This window comes from Photinus pyralis, unplaced genomic scaffold (assembly GCF_008802855.1).
Source record: "Photinus pyralis isolate 1611_PpyrPB1 unplaced genomic scaffold, Ppyr1.3 Ppyr1.4_LG10, whole genome shotgun sequence".
NCBI lineage: Eukaryota > Metazoa > Arthropoda > Insecta > Coleoptera > Lampyridae > Photinus > Photinus pyralis.
In genome coordinates, this window is record NW_022170250.1 from 6,168,636 (window position 1) to 6,188,820 (window position 20,185).

The 20,185-nt window shown below is 42.6% G+C and overlaps 1 protein-coding gene across 3 annotated transcripts; it reads right to left on the reverse strand.

Annotated features, from left to right (window-relative positions):
- Window positions 1-710: 710 nt before the first annotated feature.
- On the reverse strand, window positions 711-19,678 carry LOC116161856 (fatty acyl-CoA reductase wat-like). Of its 3 annotated transcripts, XM_031475329.1 has the most exons (10): window positions 19,537-19,678; window positions 19,391-19,490; window positions 2,677-2,893; window positions 2,379-2,627; window positions 2,109-2,254; window positions 1,956-2,065; window positions 1,722-1,911; window positions 1,448-1,512; window positions 1,217-1,394; window positions 711-1,166 (listed from the first exon to the last, which is right to left on the reverse strand). In XM_031475329.1, exons 3-10 carry the CDS (start codon window positions 2,869-2,871, stop codon window positions 806-808), a joined length of 1,494 nt encoding a protein of 497 aa, XP_031331189.1. In that variant the 5' UTR covers window positions 2,872-2,893; window positions 19,391-19,490; window positions 19,537-19,678; the 3' UTR covers window positions 711-805. The 3 variants fall into 3 exon arrangements, with proteins under 3 accessions (XP_031331189.1, XP_031331188.1, XP_031331187.1); XM_031475328.1 differs by lacking the exons at window positions 19,391-19,490; window positions 19,537-19,678 and adding an exon at window positions 14,507-14,654; XM_031475327.1 differs by lacking the exons at window positions 19,391-19,490; window positions 19,537-19,678 and adding an exon at window positions 14,503-14,654.
- Between the last annotated feature and the right edge of the window lie 507 nt (window positions 19,679-20,185).

Here is a 20,185-nt window from a genome sequence, read left to right on the forward strand (position 1 = left end):
CACGGGCCCAAACGTGAAGGTTCAATTGGTGTTAACCTGTGGATAAGATACGCGTTTGGGGTCGATTTGTGTTCAATGACCTTGAAACTGAAATGTGTTGACAAAAATGGGGTTATTTGACCTTGGATAACTTTCAAATTGAATTTTAAGACCACAAAAATGGGGTCATTGACGTTTGGGGGCGAGAAATCGATTTTTCAGATTTATCTTGCCCAACTTTCCAAGGTCAGACACTACTACAGATCGGGGGGCGAATTTCCTTTTAACTGCACCGGCACGTAGCAGGTGACCTTGGTCTACTTTCCAAAGTGACAAACAGGTCTCGAGCTTGAACGGTCTGCGTACGCTCCTGTTATTCTAATGTGACTCGTTGAATTCGTTGCCTCTTCCATTCTACTAGGAGTCAGTTGGCGAAGTCATCTTTTCCCGGGATCCCTGTTTCTTGCCGTGACTGATGCATCTGCGGCGCTTTGGGTGCGGATGGGGCCACAGATGGCGTAACGGTGGTACCGGTGCTCACCGGTAGGACGCTGGCCTAGCTGGCCAATGACTCTGGGCATCGATCGGTCAGGTGCGTGCAGAGGCTATGACAGTCTTATCTCCTCTCCACGCGAGACAGACTGACGCCAATTACTTCCTTAACATATTAACAGGTCACCAAGTAGGTACACGGAAACAGTGACACATAAAAATTGGCAACGCAAATCAAATTCAGAACCACAGAATTTTTATTAGCAGATCTCAACCCCTGGAATGGGTAAGTTGTCCCTCGTTCGGGGCCTCCGTGTTCGTTCATTACTATTTTTTATTTACTTAAAATAGACTTGCATACATAAAACGATTTGTACAGAATAAACACGAACAACGACAAATAAATTACAAGCAGTAAATAATGAAATACTTTCAGTAGGTGGGATTTCCGTTTGGCTTTGCTTAAGCTCGATAGATCGTCTTGCAGCACGTTGATTCGTGCACCGGCGACGGCTTGCACTGAGAATACAATCCAATCGATGGATTTTACGTCGAAATTGAATAAACAGCGATCATCTTCGTCCAAAGAGTTCCAAAGTGCTCGCGTGTTATCATCTTTGAAATTCCACTGGCGACAAGTTACAAATTCGACAACCTTGCTAAACTCCTTCATCTTCCTGTACATTATTAAGATTCTGAAAGGGTGGTTCAAATGCGATGTTACACGACGATAAACCCCACTCACATGTGTGTTTCCCCGCGAAGTAAGCTGATGGAGTTGATCACGTGGATAAGGGGGAGGTAAACCAAGTCGACCAACTGCAGTACAAACCTGTTGGTGGTGTACACCATGAAACTGTGGAAAATCTTTTTGCTCGAAGGCAGAACCCATTCGCTCTTCTGTCGGTGCTCGTCCTGGAGACCTGGAAAAGTCCGTGGTTATTTCACCAACCGATGGCCGAAACGAAACACTTGCCCCAAGTGATCGGATTTTGTTGGCCGCTGACGCAATTATATATCGGTATCGGTCCCTGAGCTCCCCTAGAAAAATCGGTTTAACCTTCCAGTCGCCTCACCACCACAAGTCTCTAAAGTCTCTAAAGTCTCTAAAGTCTCTAAAGTCTCTAAAGTCTCTAAAGTCTCTAAAGTCTCTAAAGTCTCTAAAGTCTCTAAAGTCTCTAAAGTCTCTAAAGTCTCTAAAGTCTTGAAGTCTCTGAGGTCTCTAAGGTCTCTAAAGTTTCTGAAGTTACCTGATCCCTACGGACCACCCGATGACAATCGCGTGGTTTACGACCAAGTCGACCGGAATGAACTCCACGACATGCTTCGGGTCGCAGCGCAGACTGTGCGAAAGTCCCATATTGATCGCGCCCATCAGCAGAGAGTTGGGATCGAAGGTCGAAGCCCAGCACGTAACCGGAACGTCGTACGGTGACATCACTGGAACTCTAAATTGAGATCGTCGAGTAAGTCAATGATTTTACCTATCGATGGACGAACTACTGCTATCGGTAGGCAGTCCGCTTTCCTCTTTATCAAGTCTTCGGCAATGTGCTTGGTGAAAACGTACGAATTGGGCCACTTATCTAAAATTCTAAGGGGACAATTCAAGCCAATCCGCTATTGCGGACACTCACGCCTCGGACAGATCGTTCATAGTTTCGCGATCGAGCGAGCGAGCCATCTCCAGCAACCGCTCCCCGTCTTCGTCGGTTGGGTAGAAGGTCTCTTCGGTTACTTCGCGAAGACACTGCGAGAATGCGGTTGACACGTGGACAAAACTCTGAAACACTTTGGATTGTTACATCGAGAAATAATCGCGGTCCCTATTACATTACCCCCTACTTGCCATTGCACAGAATTTTAACTGGTTGAATGGTAAGGAAGGGTTCCGGGTTTCGATCTACCTGAAGATGTTTCATTGTTTTAGCCAACTCGACGACGCTGTCGGTGCCTCCGACGTTAATCAAAATGGCGCGTCTCAGCTCTTCGGTGAACTTCACCGTGGCGCCGACGTGAAAAACGCAATTCACCTCCTCGACGATCGTCGCCCAATCCCGATCCCCCAAACCGAGCTTGGGCAGTTCCAGGTCGCCGGTCACGACGTCCAACTTCTCCAACACGCGCGGATTTTCTTGCTTCAATCTTTTGTGAACCTGCAAGGCGCGCCGATGAAGAAGACCGGTACCAAGTGCGACAGCTTACCGAATTGTTCAGGAAACCCGTTAAACGTTCCTCGGGAGTTTTCCCTTTCTTTGCGCGGATCAGCAGATAAATCTTCTTGATGTCCGCGCACGATCTTAACAGCTTCTCGATGAGGTAGTTACCCAGGAAGCCGGTGCCGCCCGTCACCAGGACCGTTTTCCCCGCGTAGAACCGTTGCACTTGCGTTGTCCGCATCTTACAGTCGAATGTTTTACACCTGCGAATAATTATTTCGTAGTGTTCAACGAGGTTTTTCGGGGGATTGTAAAACGGAAGAGGAAGGCCTCGTGTTAGCTCATCTCTTGGCTGTGAATTTCGATTGTCATAAGCAGAGTTGGACTGGGTCAAGCATAGAGTGACCCAGTGACCCGGTGACCCAGTTAGTTTACTGACCCAGTGACCCGGTGACCCAGTGACCCGGTGACCCAGTTGACCCGGTGACCCAGCTTGACCCGGTGACCCAGCTTGACCCAGTTTGACCCAGTGACCCAGCTTGACCCGGTGACCCAGCTTGACCCGGTGACCCAGTTTGACCCGGTGACCCAGCTTGACCCGGTGACCCAGCTTGACCCGGTGACCCAGCTTGACCCAGTGACCCATCTTGACCCAGCTTTACTCAGTGACCCGTCTTGACCCGGTGGCCCAGTAATTAAATTATTGTTAGGTATCATCCAAATATTTTAACGTAGCGTCAATTTAAGACTAATTTATTGTTGAAAAGCAACCAATTATGTAACATCACACGATTCCAGGTTCTGTTTCAGGGACTGCCTCATTCACATTTACTAATTTGTGCTCTCTTTCAGCGGGTATTTAAGAAAACAAGAACTCTACACCTGATTCATAAGGTGCAAGTCAAAGTGGGGAAACTGGACAATATGATTTGTAAAACTACTGCCAAAGACATAAAAAAAACAAGTATAAATTGTGCACACGGGAGTCGCACGGGAAAGTTATACTTTGTACAATTATTTCAATTTAATTATTTATTTCGGTGAGACCTTTCATTAGAACACCATGAAGGCTAGAATATGTGTTTAACCCCCCCCCCCCCAAGTACGTGCATGTGAACAAGTAAAAAATTTGAGATTGCGCATGCGCAAAACACATTTTTTGATTCGGCTTTAGTTTTACTTTTGTTAGAGGCGCGTGGATTCGAAATTTCATTTAAATATCTGAACAAATAAAGAATTTGATATTGCGCATGCGCAAAACGCATTTTTTGATTCGGCTTTTCTTTTACTTTTATTAGAGGCGCGTGGATTCGAAAATTTAATTTAAATCTCTGAACAAATAAAGAATTTGATATTGCGCATGCGCAAAAACACATCTTTTGAATAGGCTTTGGTTTTACATTTATTAGAGGTGCGTGCATGTGAAATTTCATTTAAATATCTCAACAAATAGACAATTTGATATTGCGCATGCGCAGAAACACATCTTTTGATTAGGTTTTAGTTTTACATTTATTAGAGGTGCGTGCATGTGAAATTTCGTTTAAATATCTGAACAAATAAAGAATTTGATATTGCGCATGCGCAAAAACACATCTTATGATTAGGCTTTAGTTTTACATTTATTAGAGGTGCGTGCATGTGACATTTCATTTAAATATCTTAACAAATTAAAAAATTTGTCATCGCGCATGCGCGAAACATTTTTTTGATTCGGCATTAATTTTACTTTTATTAGAGGTGCGCGCATGTGAAATTTCATTTAAATATCTGAACAAATAAAAAATGTCATATCGCGGATGCTCAAAACACATTTTTTGATTCGTCTTTAGTTTTAATTTTATTGGAGGTGCGTACATGTGCAATTTCATTTAAATACCTTAAGAAATTTGTCATTACGCAGATACAAAGCTGGGTTGCGCGTGCGCATTTATTTTTAAAAATTCATCTGCATAGTTGCCTGAGGTTTGAGCAGTTTTTGGACTGTAACTTTCTGGCCCGTTAGTCCTTTCTTATATCCTGAAGACCATGTGTATCAAATTTCAAAGCGATCGGACGCTTCTACACAAAGTTCGTGCACACGGACAGACGGACAGAAAAACGGACAGACAGACAGCAATCCAATGTTATAAACGATCTGGAGGATCATTAATAACACGGGAATTAAGGATTGTGTCGTACCTTGCGAGTGAAGACGTGAGGAAGGTGATTTAAGGGCAAGGGACTACCAGGAGTAGCACCGATGCTGAAGAAAAACAGGGAAAGGCGGAAGAGGGAGTGTGACGCCGATGCAAAAGGGAGGTCAGCAGGGAGGTGATACAGGTCCCGATTGATGAAGCCCGCTCTGCGGACGACATAATGAGCGTTGCGATCAAATGAGGTGGGCGAGCCAGAGTAGAAGGAGTGGAGCCACAGGAGAGAACCAAGAAGGAGCTGGCAATACGGCACCAACGGGAGGAATGCTGCCATTCAAGAAGATCGAGATCGTTATTAGAGAATGAGAGGAGGAAAATGAAGAGGCAGATGAGAATGGTCTTCGCGGCGCAGTAACTGGAGGGGTCACCGGCGAGGGGGTATCATCGCAGGCAGTCAAAGTCATCAAGAAAACCAAAGACGGACATCTTAGGGTCACACTGAACCGACGTGATCGAGACAAGAGACATGAGGAGTAGGCCAAACTGTCCGTTAGGGGAGACGGCGGTGCAGAGACATAGACCAGCTCATGCAGGACGAAGACGCGGAGGAGGCGTTGCTTAAACTTCAGGAGGGAGCCGGCTGCCGAAGGACCAGAACAGCCACGATTTATACGGTGAAAACGACAGCGGTGAAACTAGACACGTTCCATCGTGTTTGGGTGGGTGTATCCCCCTGTAGACTGAACAAGAGAGTGGTAATAACAAAATACGCGGGATACAGGAGGAGGACCATAAGTGCAGAGAAGGAAGAAGCGCTGTTCCAATTGCGAGGAAGTGGGGCACCTCAGGGACAAGTGCCAAAATGACGAAAAAATGTTGCATGTGCGGCACAGAGGGCCACTCTCCTTGGACGATGTCCTGCCCTATGTTCAAGATGTCATAAAACAGGCGGAGCAGGATAGGAGAACCACCATGTTGGTCAACAAGTAGGAGGAGGCGCCCGAACGGCAGATTACTCTAGTCAGTCAGGTGTTTGAAAGTGTACTAGCAGAGTTAGACTGGGTCAACTGGGTCACTGGGTCAGATCATACCCTCTTCAGTTGCTCAGATTGACGCAGTGACCCACTTTCACCCAGTGACCCAATATCACCCAGTGACCCAATTTGACCCATCGACCCAGTTTGACCCAGTAGGCAGTAACCTAATCCAATAACCCAGTTTGAGTCAAACTTAAAGTGGATCACCGGATCAAGCTCTTCAGTTGCTCAGATTGACGCAGTGACCCACTTTCACCCAGTGACCCAATATCACCCAGTGACCCAATTTGACCCATCGACCCAGTTTGACCCAGTAGGCAGTAACCTAATCCAATAACCCAGTTTGAGTCAAACTTAAAGTGGATCACCGGATCAAGCTGGGTCATCGAGTCGCTGGGTAAGTAAACCTACCGGGTCACTGGACCACGTTATGCTCCACCCAAATATGGTATGTGGGGGGGGGGGGGGGGAGTACATTTTTTTAGTTCATAAAAAGTGCGCTAAAATGAATGAGGGAAATATGACAAAACAGAAAATAGGAATGGGTAAAGGGACGGGAAGGTGTCAAAGAGGAACCGGAGAGGTGGCGACTAAGCGATGTTAAAGAGGCGTGAACTGGACATGCAAAGAGATGTGATGCTAGGGGTACGAACAATACGAAACGCCAAGGGAAACGCTAAGAAATGTGAGTGAGTAAGGGTGGTTTAAACTAGGAATGACGGAAGAGAAGGAAGGTGTAAAAGAATCCGGAAGAGGGGTTGAAAGACTTACAAACAGCTTACAATAGAGAAGTGAAGGATACATAAGGAGGGAGGTTTGGGGCATGCGTCAGTTGGTGAAAAAAAATCGGGACAAATGATTACTGCAAAAAAGACGTGAATAAGTGTGTCGAAGAAGTGAGGGGGATTTCAAACAAGGATGACTACGAAAGGAGTGAGGCGTAAAGAATAGTATAATAGGTGGTCGCTTTGCCGTTTTAAAAATTTCGTATTGATTTTGTGTTTTGTTAAGCATAGGGAATTTTCCACACGTACCGCTTTATAGCAAACTTGAACGAAAGTAAGTGTGGTGATAATTAAAAAAAACGTATTGGGGAAAGCCGTAATTCAGATTTCTATTGGTTGTTAGAGCACGCCAATCGAGGTCATTGCGTTCAGAAAAGAATAAGGCCCTTTTCCCTTTACCTATCGTACCTTTAAATCTCCCATGAGAGAGGTGCTAAAAAATGTTTAAGATCAAATGAGGGCAAGTGTATTTATGAGCTTTGAAAGCCGCTTTGAGCAATTGAATGCCTACTTGTAATATCCTAATCTTTTAAAGAGAATCTTTAAAGACCTTCAAGCGTTTTCCATGTATTTTCAAGAGCCCTAAGAAAATTTACGCTTATACCGCTTCATAGCGAACATAAAAAAGTATATCTGGCGATAGGTAACAAGTGATAACAAGAAACGTAATGGGGAAAGAGTTTCGTTTCGTTGTGTTTAAGGTCGAGCACGTGACGAAAATGCAGGTTTACTATTCCTTTAAAAAGGTACGCTAGTCGAGGTTGTTGCGTTCAGAAAATGGGTCCCGTTTCGGTACTTCTAACGGGCGAGATTCGAATAGCGAGAGAAGTGGAGGAGCGATCGTTCTAAGCTGATTTTCGCGAGCAAGCACGTATTTGGGTATATTCTTGGTTTATTTTAAGTAAAAATGTTTAATTTCAAGAACTACCACGTACAAATACCAGTGTGCGAAAAAAATTGATACGCGGACGACATTTTTAGCAGCGTTGCGAGAAATATCTTCATGTGTATGTGTGAAGATTTGCGGTTTGTAACTCGAGAACCGGAACATGAGTGAAATCAATCCGGATGGTAAAGAATTAGCAGTTAAACTTTGGGTAAAAACATATTATATACCGGGTACTCCTAAATCTCGTGACGAAGAAAAACTTTCGATTCGCAGAAATGCCTTTGATTTCCGAGTGGTAAAATATAGGCGAAAGGAACATTTTCGAGTCGAAGTCCCGCTTTTCCAATAAAAGAGAACGAGAAGTTTTTTTCGGATCGCTAACAGTAACGGCTGGTTAAATGGCGCGAAGAATTGTAGCGAAGCACCTGTTTTCCACCCGGAAATTACCAGTTTTAGTAATCACTCTGTAGATGAGCACCCGGTATCTAGAAGCTTCGTTCCGATAAATGTCGTGCCGAAAGTATTTGTGTTGGAGTTGGAGATAGAAACTAATGGTAATTGATTTAATTTCTAGAGTTGTGTTTCAGCCACCACCGCTACCGTAAATTAGGGCGCAATTAATTCGCCGCTTGCAACCGTTCCCGTCAAGTTTGTTGCATCCGAAAGTTCTTGTCATTTAGGAGCAGGGATCCGGGCCCAAATGAAATACCGGTTCCGGTCCTGTTTATATTTAAGCGAAAATATTTATAACGGTTCCGGTCCGGTTTCGGTTCTAGAAAATAACGGTTCGGTTCTGCGCGTTTTTTTCGGTCTATAAAGGTTCTCTTCGGTCTTTTAGAAAGTATGGTATTAAAAACATTCAATCATTCATTATAACAACGTGATTTTTTAATTAATAGGTGTGAAAAAGAAGTAAACAGTCATGGGTAACAAAACGTAACGTATTGTCAATGTAGCTACTTTACGACAAGGGAAACAGGGAGAGAGGAGGAGGGAAATATTGAATTTAAACTTAATTTTTGCAGTAGGTAGCCTACATCTTACAGGTGTGCCAGACGGCCATCAAATTTCGCTGTCTTAAAGCCCCCCCCCCCCCCCCAATGAATTACTTCCTGAGGCACTGTTTTTTGAAAGTAAAACGTGCATAACTTTTACATACGACAACCAATTGATCTCAGATTTTGCATACGCATGCCTTTAGTGGTACCAACTTGAACTTTTGAAAATGGGGTGAGGGGGTGAACACACAGTATCTTCGTGTTATTCCAATGAAAGGTCGAAATGGATCGGTTTGTACAAACTATAACTTTCCCACGGGACTCATTTTTCAAATCAGTGTGTGACGGTGGGGGGGAGGGCTGAAAAGAGGGGGTGGGGGTGGAACTGGTTCATGGTACTCTAATGAAAGGTCTCAACAAAAGGAATTCATTTCTACTCAATTCTTTATTGTAATCGGATATAATCGCATGATTAATGAGGGCGAAGCCTGAGTTAATCACACAAATTTATGAAAATATGACATTTTCTAAACGTATTGTACACGAAATTTTTTTGTACAGTCATCCTTAATAACCCAAAATTACATTTCATCGACATTAACGATTTCCTGTCACTCAAAAATTGATGTTGTTTATAGATAGAGTAAACGCCATGGAAAGGCATAGTAAAAATCGTGAAAAAAAGTAACACTTTCCATACGATTTTTTGACATAAAAATTCCGGTAAATTGATAACTATGCAAAAAAGAACAGGCTTTTTCAAGGTTTCAAGATCTCTAACGTTATTTTCCAGGATTTCATAACTAATTTTGTAATTAAAATCAGAAAATTTTGAAAATTAGGTATTATGCGGCATTGCGACTACAAAGACTGGAATAAATTAGACATATTTTCGACGTCATGGAGGTTCAAAAAACGCTTCTGACGCAAGTTTCTCACCAAATAGTATACAAGGTTGATATCCTATATACGGAATTAGTATACAGTGAACAGGCGCAAAATGAGGCATCAACACTTTTTGGAATCACTAAATATTCAAGTAGGGGTTCTTGGTATATTTCCCAATTAAATGACGCGCAAAGAGCAGGGACGAAATGGACACGGATTTACTTGCGCATGTGCTGCGAATATCGCAAGAAATGCGTCTTTACGCCGCTTCGAGTACGTTCATCACGCACATTTTAAGTTCAATAATGCGTTCCGATTTCGGCACCGTACAGGAGACCAAACGAGGACGCTTTTCGAAATACGCATCCCTGCTCTTTCCAAATTGACAAGACCATCCACAAAATGGCGCTGATAGGTTAACGCGGACATTTTTATCCATGAACGAATCGAATTCGTCGAAACTAACACAAACACTGCGTGAGTCTCATTCTGCGCCAAGCTAACTGAACTGTTTTGGTCACGTAAACCCCATTAAATTGTATTGTTGCTAGCTATCGCCCGACAGACTGTAGCCAGTAACTATTAACCGGGCATTACGCAGTAACTCATAAAATTTATAAACCGCCAAATTCATTATCTTTTTGAAACTTCGAACAAGAAATCGCCCTCTAATATATCCATTCACCTTGTATCACTGAGCTACCCAACTAAAATTAAAAGAAAAACAATTAAGGGCTCCCGTTATAGTAGTCGGAAATTGTTTGCTCCGGGAGAAGCGTAAGACAATTCGCATTGAACTGAAAAAGAACTCGGGTCGAGAACCGTTTGCGTTGAGCAACTAAGTCGCAGGGTGTGTTTCAGTTGTGTTAGAGGAATCGCATTGAGACGTGAGCGATGTTACGTTAACCACCTGTGAATTACCATAGGATAGAATTTGTATTGTTAGAAATTAGCGTCGAGTCGTCAGCGCAGTTAAGTCGATCACCTGGAATTTATCGCAAGGTGTTTTTGTATATTACATATACATATAAAACCAAATGCGGACAATTTTTTAAATTGCGAACTAAAGCTTTTTGGTGACTTGCGTTTGCTAGGGATAATTTACGACTAGAAATTATTACGGGAAACACGAACAATAGTGGAAGTTTTCAACGCTTCAACGATTATAGCTACGTGAATTATTTACGGGACAGGAAATTAATTACGAATACAGTTAAACACGCGAAATTAAACTCTGTTATTCAAAGGTGAATGGACGTACAATGAAGTCTTGTGAAGTATTGTAAAGACTGGTCAAGCATTGTCAATTCTTGTGACTCCGTGTGAATCCTTGCGAAGCCTTGTAAAGTTTTGAAGCCTTGAAGTTTTGAAGTCTTGGAAGTCTTGGAAGTCTTGAAGTCTTGACGTCTTGAAGTCTTGAAGTCTTGGAAGTCTTGAAGTCTTGGAAGCCTTGTGAATCCCTGTGAACCCTTGTGAAGCTTTGCGAATTCTTGTGAAGTCTTGTGAAGCCTTGTGAAACCTTGTGAAGTCGTGTGAAACTTTGTGAAGCCGTGTCAAGCCTTGTGAAGCATTGTGAATCCTTGTAAAGTTTTGAAGTCTTGGAAGTCTTGAAGTCTTGGAAGTCTTGGAAGTCTTGGAAGTCTTGGAAGTCTTGGAAGCCTTGTGAAGCCTTGTGAATCCCTGTGAACCCTTGTGAAGCTTTGCGAATTCTTGTGAAGTCTTGTGAAGCCTTGTGAAACCTTGTGAAGTCGTGTGAAACTTTGTGAAGCCGTGTCAAGCCTTGTGAAGCATTGTGAATCCTTGTAAAGTTTTGAAGTCTTGGAAGTCTTGAAGTGTTGGAAGTCTCGGAAGTCTTGGAAGTCTTGGAAGTCTTGGAAGCCTTGTGAAGCCTTGTGACTCCCTGTGAACCCTTGTGAAGCTTTGCGAATTCTTGTGAAGTCTTGTGAAGCTTTGTGAAACCTTGTGAAGCCGTCTGAAGCCTTGTGAAGCATTGTGAATCCTTGTGAAGCCTTGTAAAGTTTTGAAGTCTTGGAAGTCTTGGAAGTCTTGGAAGTCTTGGAAGTCTTGGAAGCCTTGTGAATCCCTGTGAACCCTTGTGAAGCATTGCGAATTCTTGTGAAGTCTTGTGAAGCCTTGTGAAACCTTGTGAAGCCGTTTGAAGCCTTATGAAGCATTGTGAATCCTTATGAAGCGTTGTAAAGTTTTGAAGTCTTGGAAGTTTTGGAAGTCTTGGAAATCTTGGAAGTCTTGGAAGTCTTGAAGTCTTGGAAGTCTTGGAAGTTTTGGAAGTCTTGGGAAGTGTTGGAAGTGTTGGAAGTCTTGGAGTCTTAAGAAGTCTTGGAAGTATTGGAAGCCTTGTGAAGCCTTGTGAATCTCTGTGAACCCTTGTGAAGCTTTGCGAATTCTTGTGAAGTCTTGTGAAGCCCTGTGAACCTTGTGAAGCCGTGTGAAGCCTTGTGAAGCATTGTGAATCCTTGTGAAGCCTTGTAAAGTTTTGAAGTCTTGGAAGTCTTGAAGTCTTGGAAGTCTTGTGAAGCCTTGTGAATCCTTGTGAAGCATTGTAAAGTTTTGAAGCCTTGAAGTTTTGAAGTCTTGGAAGTGTTGGAAGTCTTGGAAGTCTTGAAGTCTTGGAAGTCTTGGAAATTTTTGGAAGTTTTGGAAGTCTTGGAAGCCTTATGAAGCCTTGTGAATCCTTGTGACTCCCTGTGAACCCTTGTGAAGCTTTGCGAATTCTTGTGATATCTTGTGAAGCTTTGTGAAACCTTGTGAAGCCGTGTCAAGCCTTGTGAAGCATTGTGAATCCTTGTGAAGCCTTGTAAAGTTTTGAAGTCTTGGAAGACTTGGAAGCCTTGTGAAGCCCTGTGAACCCTTGTGAAGCTTTACGAATTCTTGTCAAGTCTTGTGAAGCCTTGTGAAACCTTGTGAAGCCGTGTGACGCCTTGTGAAGCATTGTGAATCCTTGTGAAGCCTTGTAAAGTTTTGAAGTCTTGGAAGTCTTGGAAGCCTTGTGAAGCCTTGTGAAGCATTGCGAAGTTTTGTGAATTCTTGTGAAGTCTTGTGAAGTCTTGTGAAGCCTTGTGAAACCTTGTGAAGCCGTTTGAAGCCTTATGAAGCATTGTGAATCCTTATGAAGCTTTGTAAAGTTTTGAAGCCTTGAAGTTTTGAAAGGAAGTCTTGGAAGTCTTGGAAGTCTTGGAAGTTTTGGAAGTCTTGGAAGTGTTGGAAGTGTTGGAAGTCTTGGAAGTCTTGGAAGCCTTGTGAAGCCTTGTGAATCCCTGTGAACCCTTGTGAAGCTTTGCGAATTCTTGTGAAGTCTTGTGAAGCCTTGTGAAACCTTGTGAAACCGTGTGAAGCCTTGTGAAGCATTGTGAATCCTTGTGAAGCCTTGTAAAGTTTTGAAGCCTTGGAAGTCTTGGAAGTCTTGAAGTCTTGGAAGTCTTGGAAGTCTTGGAAGTCTTGGAAGTCTTGGAAGTCTTGGAAGTCTTGGAAGTCTTGGAAGTCTTGGAAGTCTTGGAAGCCTTGTGAAGCCTTGTGAATCCTTATGAAGCTTTGTAAAGTTTTGAAGCCTTGAAGTTTTGAAGTCTTGGAAGTCTTGTAAGTCTTGAAGTCTTGGAAGTCTTGGAAGTCTTGGAAGTCTTGGCAGTCTTGGAAGTCTTGGAAGCCTTGTGAAGCCTTGTGAATCCTTGTGAAGCATTGTAAAGTTTTGAAGCCTTGAAGTTTTGAAGTCTTGGAAGTGTTGGAAGTCTTGAAGTCTTGGAAGTTTTGGAAGTTTTGGAAGTCTTGGAAGTCTTGGAAGTCTTTGAAGCCTTGTGAAGTCTTGTGAAGCTTTGTGAATCCTTGTGACGCTTTGTAAAGTTTTGAAGCCTTGAATTTTTGAAGTGTTGGAAGTCTTGGAAGTCTTGAAGTCTTGGAAGTCTTGGAAGTTTTGGAAGTCTTGGAAGTCTTGGAACCGTTGTGAATCCTTGTGAATCCTTGTGACTCCCTGTGAACCCTTGTGAAGCTTTGCGAATTCTTGTGAAATCTTTTGAAGCCGTGTGAATCTTTGTGAAGCCTTGTAAAGTTTTGAAGCCTTGAAGTTTTGAAGTCTTGGAAGTCTTGAAGTTTTGAAGTCCTGAATTCTAGAAGTGTTGCAGTCTCCCCCCCCCCCCCCCACGAATTATTTCCTGAGATGTAGACAACAAATTGGCCTCAAATTTTGCATACGCATGCCTTTAGTGGTGCCAAGTTAAACTTTTGAAAATGGGGGGGGGCAAACACATGGTCTACCCTTCATGGTATTCTAATGAAAGGTCTCATCGAAATAAATTGGTTTGTACAAACTATAACTTCCCCGCGCGACCCTTTCCGTTCCGTTTACTCGGGTTAAGTTTACCCGAGTTTCCAAGACCGCTCCGACCGCCGACCTTCACCACGGGCAAGACCGTAACCTTGGTGGCGCTCGAGTCTGTCCATCCGTTGTAAAATTGTTGATCGTTGATAAAACATCTAGCCGACTGCCGCCAGCTTTACTAGCCCTCCGAGGTATCGTAATTAGGAGATTTTGTACTGGCAAGTTGTGGGATTTGAACTCACCACCTGTGAGGTTAGAGCCCGAGTGTTAAACCGTTACGCCAAACTGGCAGGCTGAAGTTGGGAGTTACATCAGCTTTATAATAAACTGCACTATTACAGACAACGAGCGACAAGGTCACTTTCGGTTGACGAGTATTACCCAACATTTGAACAGTTAGTCCCTTGACCATTGCCTACCTATTACAGAAAACAGAATTGAAATATTCGAAACCGTTCGCGAGTTATCATGTACACAGACGGACGGACGGACGGACAGAAAGTCCAAAATCATGAACTCGCTTTTTCTCGCTCGTTAATAAGCAGTACGGACTGTACCTAGGAAGTCATCGGAGGCAGAATACTCCCGAAAAGTAGATAAGCGTTTATCGTGAATAACTAATGCGTTGTAGGTAGATATTGTATTATCTTGAATGACTGCGAAAAATGTCGGCTAATCGTTCAAATTTGGCGCCTAAAGTAGCTTGATGTGATTTTGAAGTCTCTAAATTTACGTTGCATTTTGAATGAAGCCAGCTTTTGTATGGCATGTTGGCCATGGCGCAAGCGATAAGTATAAAAGATTACCTACTTACAGTTTCTTGAAGCGGTAACTAGGCACAGGTATTTTAATTAAGGATAAACTGAACACACCAAGGTACCCGACTCGAAACTTTGTGTATACGGGCGGAATAAGAAACTGAAAAATCGCGACAATAATATTGCTCTAAACACGGACTCAAACCTGATTGCACTCCTACCTGCTTTTATGCTCTGTTGATATGGACAGTTGACCCTTTATATCTAGTTCGGCGCGTGCACAAGGCGCGTAATTTTAAATATCCATCACGACCACTTCCCTCTTCACCTTTAGCTCTGACCCAGGAATGACCCTCTAAATAATAGGTTTCTTGGACTATCTGCCTTTTCCATGATACAAAAATTCTGGGCCCCAGCCACCTGTATATAGTGCGAAATAAAAGCACTTGGCTTCTCATCTCGTCTGTACCGGCCTGTCTCCGACCGATCCAACAAAGTACAGTCCGTCCATGGATCGGCCCAGAAATGTCCACAAAGAGAATCGAACCTTCTCTCTTGGTTGGCGTTCCTTTCTTATTCGCTACATCCCCCGAACTTCAGTGAGAATGTGAATACATGCTTCTCTGGTTAGCAAAGTAATCCTTACTTTGGGCCTCGTCAGTTGGAAATAGATTTCTGCCATTAATTGCTCTCAGGTTCTGAGGAACGGCGTCCATAACCTGTTGAGAATTTGAAGCCCAGGAGCAAATCTCAAATACGCCAGCTACATGAACTTTGATGGAATCACTCACAAGCCTCGACGCCATCGTTTTGAAAATGAATGATGGACCTTAACTACCCTGGGATGATCCTGCCCAAATTCTTCTGCACCACTTCTTTCTTTGACGTAAAGTCCGGTGGCTTCAAAAGGTTTCACAAGGCTTTGCAAGGGTTCACAAGGTTTTAAAAGACTTCACAAGGCTTCACAAGGCTTCACAACGTTTCACAAGCCTTCACAAGGCTTCACCAGGCTTCACAATGCTTTATAATGCTTCACAAGGCTTCATAATGCTTCAGAAGGTTTCAAAAGGCTTCAGAATGATTCACAAGGTTTCACAGGCTTCACAATGCTTCACAAGCCTTCACAAGGCTTTACAAGGCTTCACCAGGCTTGCTTCACAATGCTTTATAATGCTTCACAAGGCTTCATAATGCTTCAGAAGGCTTCAGAAGGATTCAAAAGGATTCACAAGGTTTCACAAGGCTTCACAATGCTTCGCAAGCCTTCACAAGGCTTTACAAGGCTTCAACAGGCTTCACAATGCTTTACCAGGCTTCACAAGGCTTCACAATGCTTCATAAGCCTTCACAAGGCTTTAAAAGGTTTCACCAGGCTTCACAATGCTTCATAACGCTTCAGTAGGCTTCACTTCACACGGCTATATAAGGGTTCACAAGGTTTCAAAAGACTTCACAATGCTTCACAAGCCTTCACAATGCTTTACAAGGCTTCACCAGGCTTCACAATGATTTATAATGCATCACTAGGATTCAAAAAGCTTCACAAGGCTTCATAATGCTTGAAAAGGCTTCGCAAGACTTCACAAGGCTTCACAAGGCATCACAATGCTTCATAATGCTTCAGAAGGTTTGACAAGGCCCACAAGACTTCACAAGGCTTCACCAGGCTCGCTTCACAATGCTTTATAATGCTTCACAAGGCTTCTCAAGGCTTCATAATGCTTCAGAAGGCTTCATAATGCTTCAGAAGGCTTCAGAAGGATTCAAAAGGATTCACAAGGTTTCACCAGGATTCACAATGCTTCATAATGCTTCAGTAGACTTCACACGGCTATATAAGGGTTCACAAGGTTTCAAAAGACTTCACAATCCTTCACAAGCCTTCATAATGCTTTACAAGGCTTCACCAGGCTTCACAATGATTTATAATGCATCACAAGGATTCAAAAAGCTTCACAACGCTTCATAATGCTTGAAAAGGCTTCGCAAGGCTTCGCAAGGCTTCGCAAGGCTTCGCAAGGCTTCACAAGGCATCACAATGCTTCATAATGCTTCAGAAGGTTTGACAAGGCCCACAAGGCTTCACAAGACTTCACCAGGCTTCATAATGCTTCAGAAGGCTTCAGAAGGATTCAAAAAGATTCACAAGGTTTCACCAGGATTCACAATGCTTCATAATGCTTCAGTAGGCTTCACACGGCTATATAAGGGTTCACAAGGTTTCAAAAGACTTCACAATGCTTCACAAGCCTTCACAATGCTTTACAAGGCTTCACAATGCTTTATAATGCATCACAAGGATTCAAAAAGCTTCACAAGGCTTCATAATGCTTGAAAAGGCATCACAAGGCTTCTCAAGGCTTCATAATGCTTCAGAAGGCTTCAGAAGGATTCAAAAGGATTCACAAGGCTTCACAATGCTTCGCAAGCCTTCACAAGGCTTTACAAGGCTTCACCAGGCTTCACAATGCGTTACCAGGCTTCGCAAGGCTTCACAATGCTTCATAAGCCTTCACAAGGCTTTAAAAGGTTTCACCAGGCTTCACAATGCTTCATAATGCTTCAGTAGGCTTCACACGGCTTTATAAGGGTTCACAAGGTTTCAAAAGACTTCACAATGCTTCACAAGCCTTCACAATGCTTTACAAGGCTTCACCAGGCTTCACAATGCTTTATAATGCTTCACAAGGATTCAAAAAGCTTCACAAGGCTTCATAATGCTTGAAAAGGCTTCGCAAGGCTTCACAAGGCTTCACCAGGCTTCATAATGTTTCAGAAGGCTTCATAATGCTTTAGAAAGCTTCATAATGCTTCAGAAGTATTCAAAAGGATTCAAAAAGCTTCACAAGGCTTCACAAGGTTTCAGAAGGCTTCACAATATTTCACAAGGCTTCACAAGGCTTCAGAAGGCATCACAAGGCTTCACAAGGTTTCACCAGGATTTACAAGGCTTCAGAAGGCTTCACAAGATTTCCCAAGGCTTCACAAGGCTTCACCAAGACTCCAAGGCTCTACGATTACAAGGATTCAAGGCTTCACAAGGATTTACAAGGCTTCATAATGCTTCAGAAGGTTTCAAAAAGTTTTACAAGGCATCACAAGCCTTCACAAGGATTCACAAGGCTTTATAATGCTTCAGAAAGCTTCACAAGGCTTGACAAGGCTTCACAAAGTTTTACAAGGCTTCACAATGCTTTACAATGCTTCAAAAGGCTTCACATGGCTTCATAATGCTTCAGAAGACTTTTAAAAGCTTCAGAAGGATTCACCAAGATTCAAAAAGCTTCACAAGGCTTCACAAGGTTTCATCAGGATTTACAGGGCTTCAGAAGGCTTCACAGGGCTTCAGAAGGCTTCAGAAGATTTGACAAGGCTTCACCAAGACTCCAAGGTTCTGAGATTACAAGGCATCACAAGGATTCACAAGGCTTTATAATGCTTCAGAAAGCTTCAGAAGTCTTTACAAGGCTTGACAAGGCTTCACAATGCTTTACAATGCTTCAAAAGGCTTCACAAGGCTTCACGAAACTTTTTTTTAATTTTGTTTTAGATGATACAAGGTGAATTTATTAGAGGACGATTTTCTGTTCAAAGTTTCAAAAAGATAATAGTTTCCTAATGAATATGGCGGTTTATGATTTTATGAGTTACTGCGTAATGCCCGGTTTGGAAAAGTTACTGGCTACAGTCTGTCGGGCGTTAGCTAGCGATAATACAATTTAATGGGGTTTACGTCACCAAAACAGCTCAGTTAGCATGACGTAGAATAAAAAGTGTTTGTGTTAGTTTCGATGAATTCGATTCGTTCATGGTAAAAAATGTCCGAGTTAACCTATTAGCGCCATTTTGTGGGTGGTCATGTCAATTTGGAAAGAGTAGTGAGGATGCGTATTTCGAAAAGCGTCCTCATACAACACGATTTATGCCGAACTCGCCTTCGGCTCGCTCGGCATTGGTGTAGCCTTTTATTAACCTTTTAATATACATAATAAATATGTACAAGGTGTCCACTACAGTTTTCTCCTTTTTTTATATCGGGAGACCAGATCTTATTCGCACTGCAGGAGGTGTTTTTATTTTCGTTTTAAATTCAGAATCTCTATCAGGAGAATATCGACCGTGAGGTGGTCCAATAAGAGGAGCACTTCCTGTAAAAGATTTGTAACTCTTTGTATCAGGAGAATATAATATGTGAAGATGTAATTCGGCTTTTAAATGTCGTGCATGCTCCTTCTCTTCTAGGAAAACGTACCAAACGAGATTTTTGCATTAGGAAAACATAATACAATACGGGTAAATATTTATGCTCCTAAAAAGAAGTATTACTTAGTGTTTGTAATTGTCCTTTGCCTACCAGGAGAACATACGAGGGTTCTTTTCGCATTCCGTGTAAATGAAATGTGCGAGATGGCATATCTCCTTCTAGCATAAAAGGTATTCTTCGGAGATGTGTTCTTGAGCTGCCAGGACAACATACGTAGGTAATCAAAACGCAAATAAAGCAAAGAGCACTTGGAGAAGAGCTGTTTAAAGACTTTGCCGTCACATAGATATATGAAATTAATCCAGCAGGTGGATATAATATGCGAGGAGGTACTTGGACAGAAATGCTGTCTTCGCACTCCTAGAGGAATGTTTTAAAACCCTAATGTAGCTTAAATTTTCTAGATCGCCCTATCACGAGAATATATTTTGTAAGGAGGCACTTATTCTTGTTATAAAGAAAGATAAATGTTCCTTATTTACCAGGAGAGCATTACAAACCGCGAGTTTTTTTTCGTACATCTAGAGGGGTGGTTCAAAGTCGTTTTAAATTAAATCGTCGAGTTTTTCGTGTCATTATAAGGAAGTGCGCAGAGAGGTATTTTTGCTCTTGCCTACCAGGATAACATTATAAACGATTACTTCAAAACGGGTGTTTCGAAAGAGTTTTAACATACCTCTATAAAGTTCTTTGGCTACCAGGCAACAATGGAGGAGGTCTTTTTCACAGATTGCACACTTCAGGAGAGTGCTCTGGATCCGTCGAAACCCTTGTGTCTAGAAAATTAATATTTTTAAAAGACTTGCGGAGCCTTCCACTAACCTCTAACGGTGGCGTGCGTTCAATGATTTTTCCGGTCCGTTCGCCTGTTTGGCAGGTGATGCCGATCTACTCCTTTTTTACTTTGTGCATATGGTTCAAATTCCCGTGTTTTTACAAGACAAATCGACCTTTTTTGAAGTTTATAAGCGTTTTCGTTTGACACAAGAAACAAGATGGCGTTTATTGACAGCTGACGTGAAACCATACGAACCTATCAACGGTCGTACGTTTATGTTAGAAAGAGAGAAGCACATTCAACTACTGAACGCACTGCAGAAGATTTAAAAAAGTCTCCAAGAGGAGTTTAGGAACTACCTACCTATCAACACTTGGTCTTTAGCATTTAAGATACTTGGTGTGGCAGAGTGTTTGGAAAAAGGCAAACTTTGAGGAGTCTTTAGACCCATTAAGGAACTTTCAAGTTCTCCAGACTCCCTGAGGCACCCTTTGGAGTCCCTTAGAATTCGGATTCGGTCTAGAAGAGTCTCATTGTGAAAGGCATCAGACCGTTTTTAGTGTTTAAAAACCTTTAAAGGTCTTGAAGAACCTTTATGTTGATGTTTCTTAAACCCTTATGAAGTGTATTGTGTAAGGAATTGTACGGGTGAATTTGGGGGGTGGGGAGGGGGGTATAGAATACCTCCCCAGC

Bases quoted from the DNA above. Each gene is read 5' to 3' on its own strand.
- LOC116161856 (XM_031475329.1), bottom strand. From the start codon at position 2,871: ATGCGGACAACGCAAGTGCAACGGTTCTACGCGGGGAAAACGGTCCTG. The intron at 2,066-2,108 runs GTGAGTGTCCGC...TTGTCCCCTTAG, and splicing joins ATGAACGATCTGTCCGAGGC to AATTTTAGATAAGTGGCCCA. The intron at 1,167-1,216 runs GTGAGTGGGGTT...CCACCCTTTCAG, and splicing joins CTTCGCGGGGAAACACACAT to AATCTTAATAATGTACAGGA.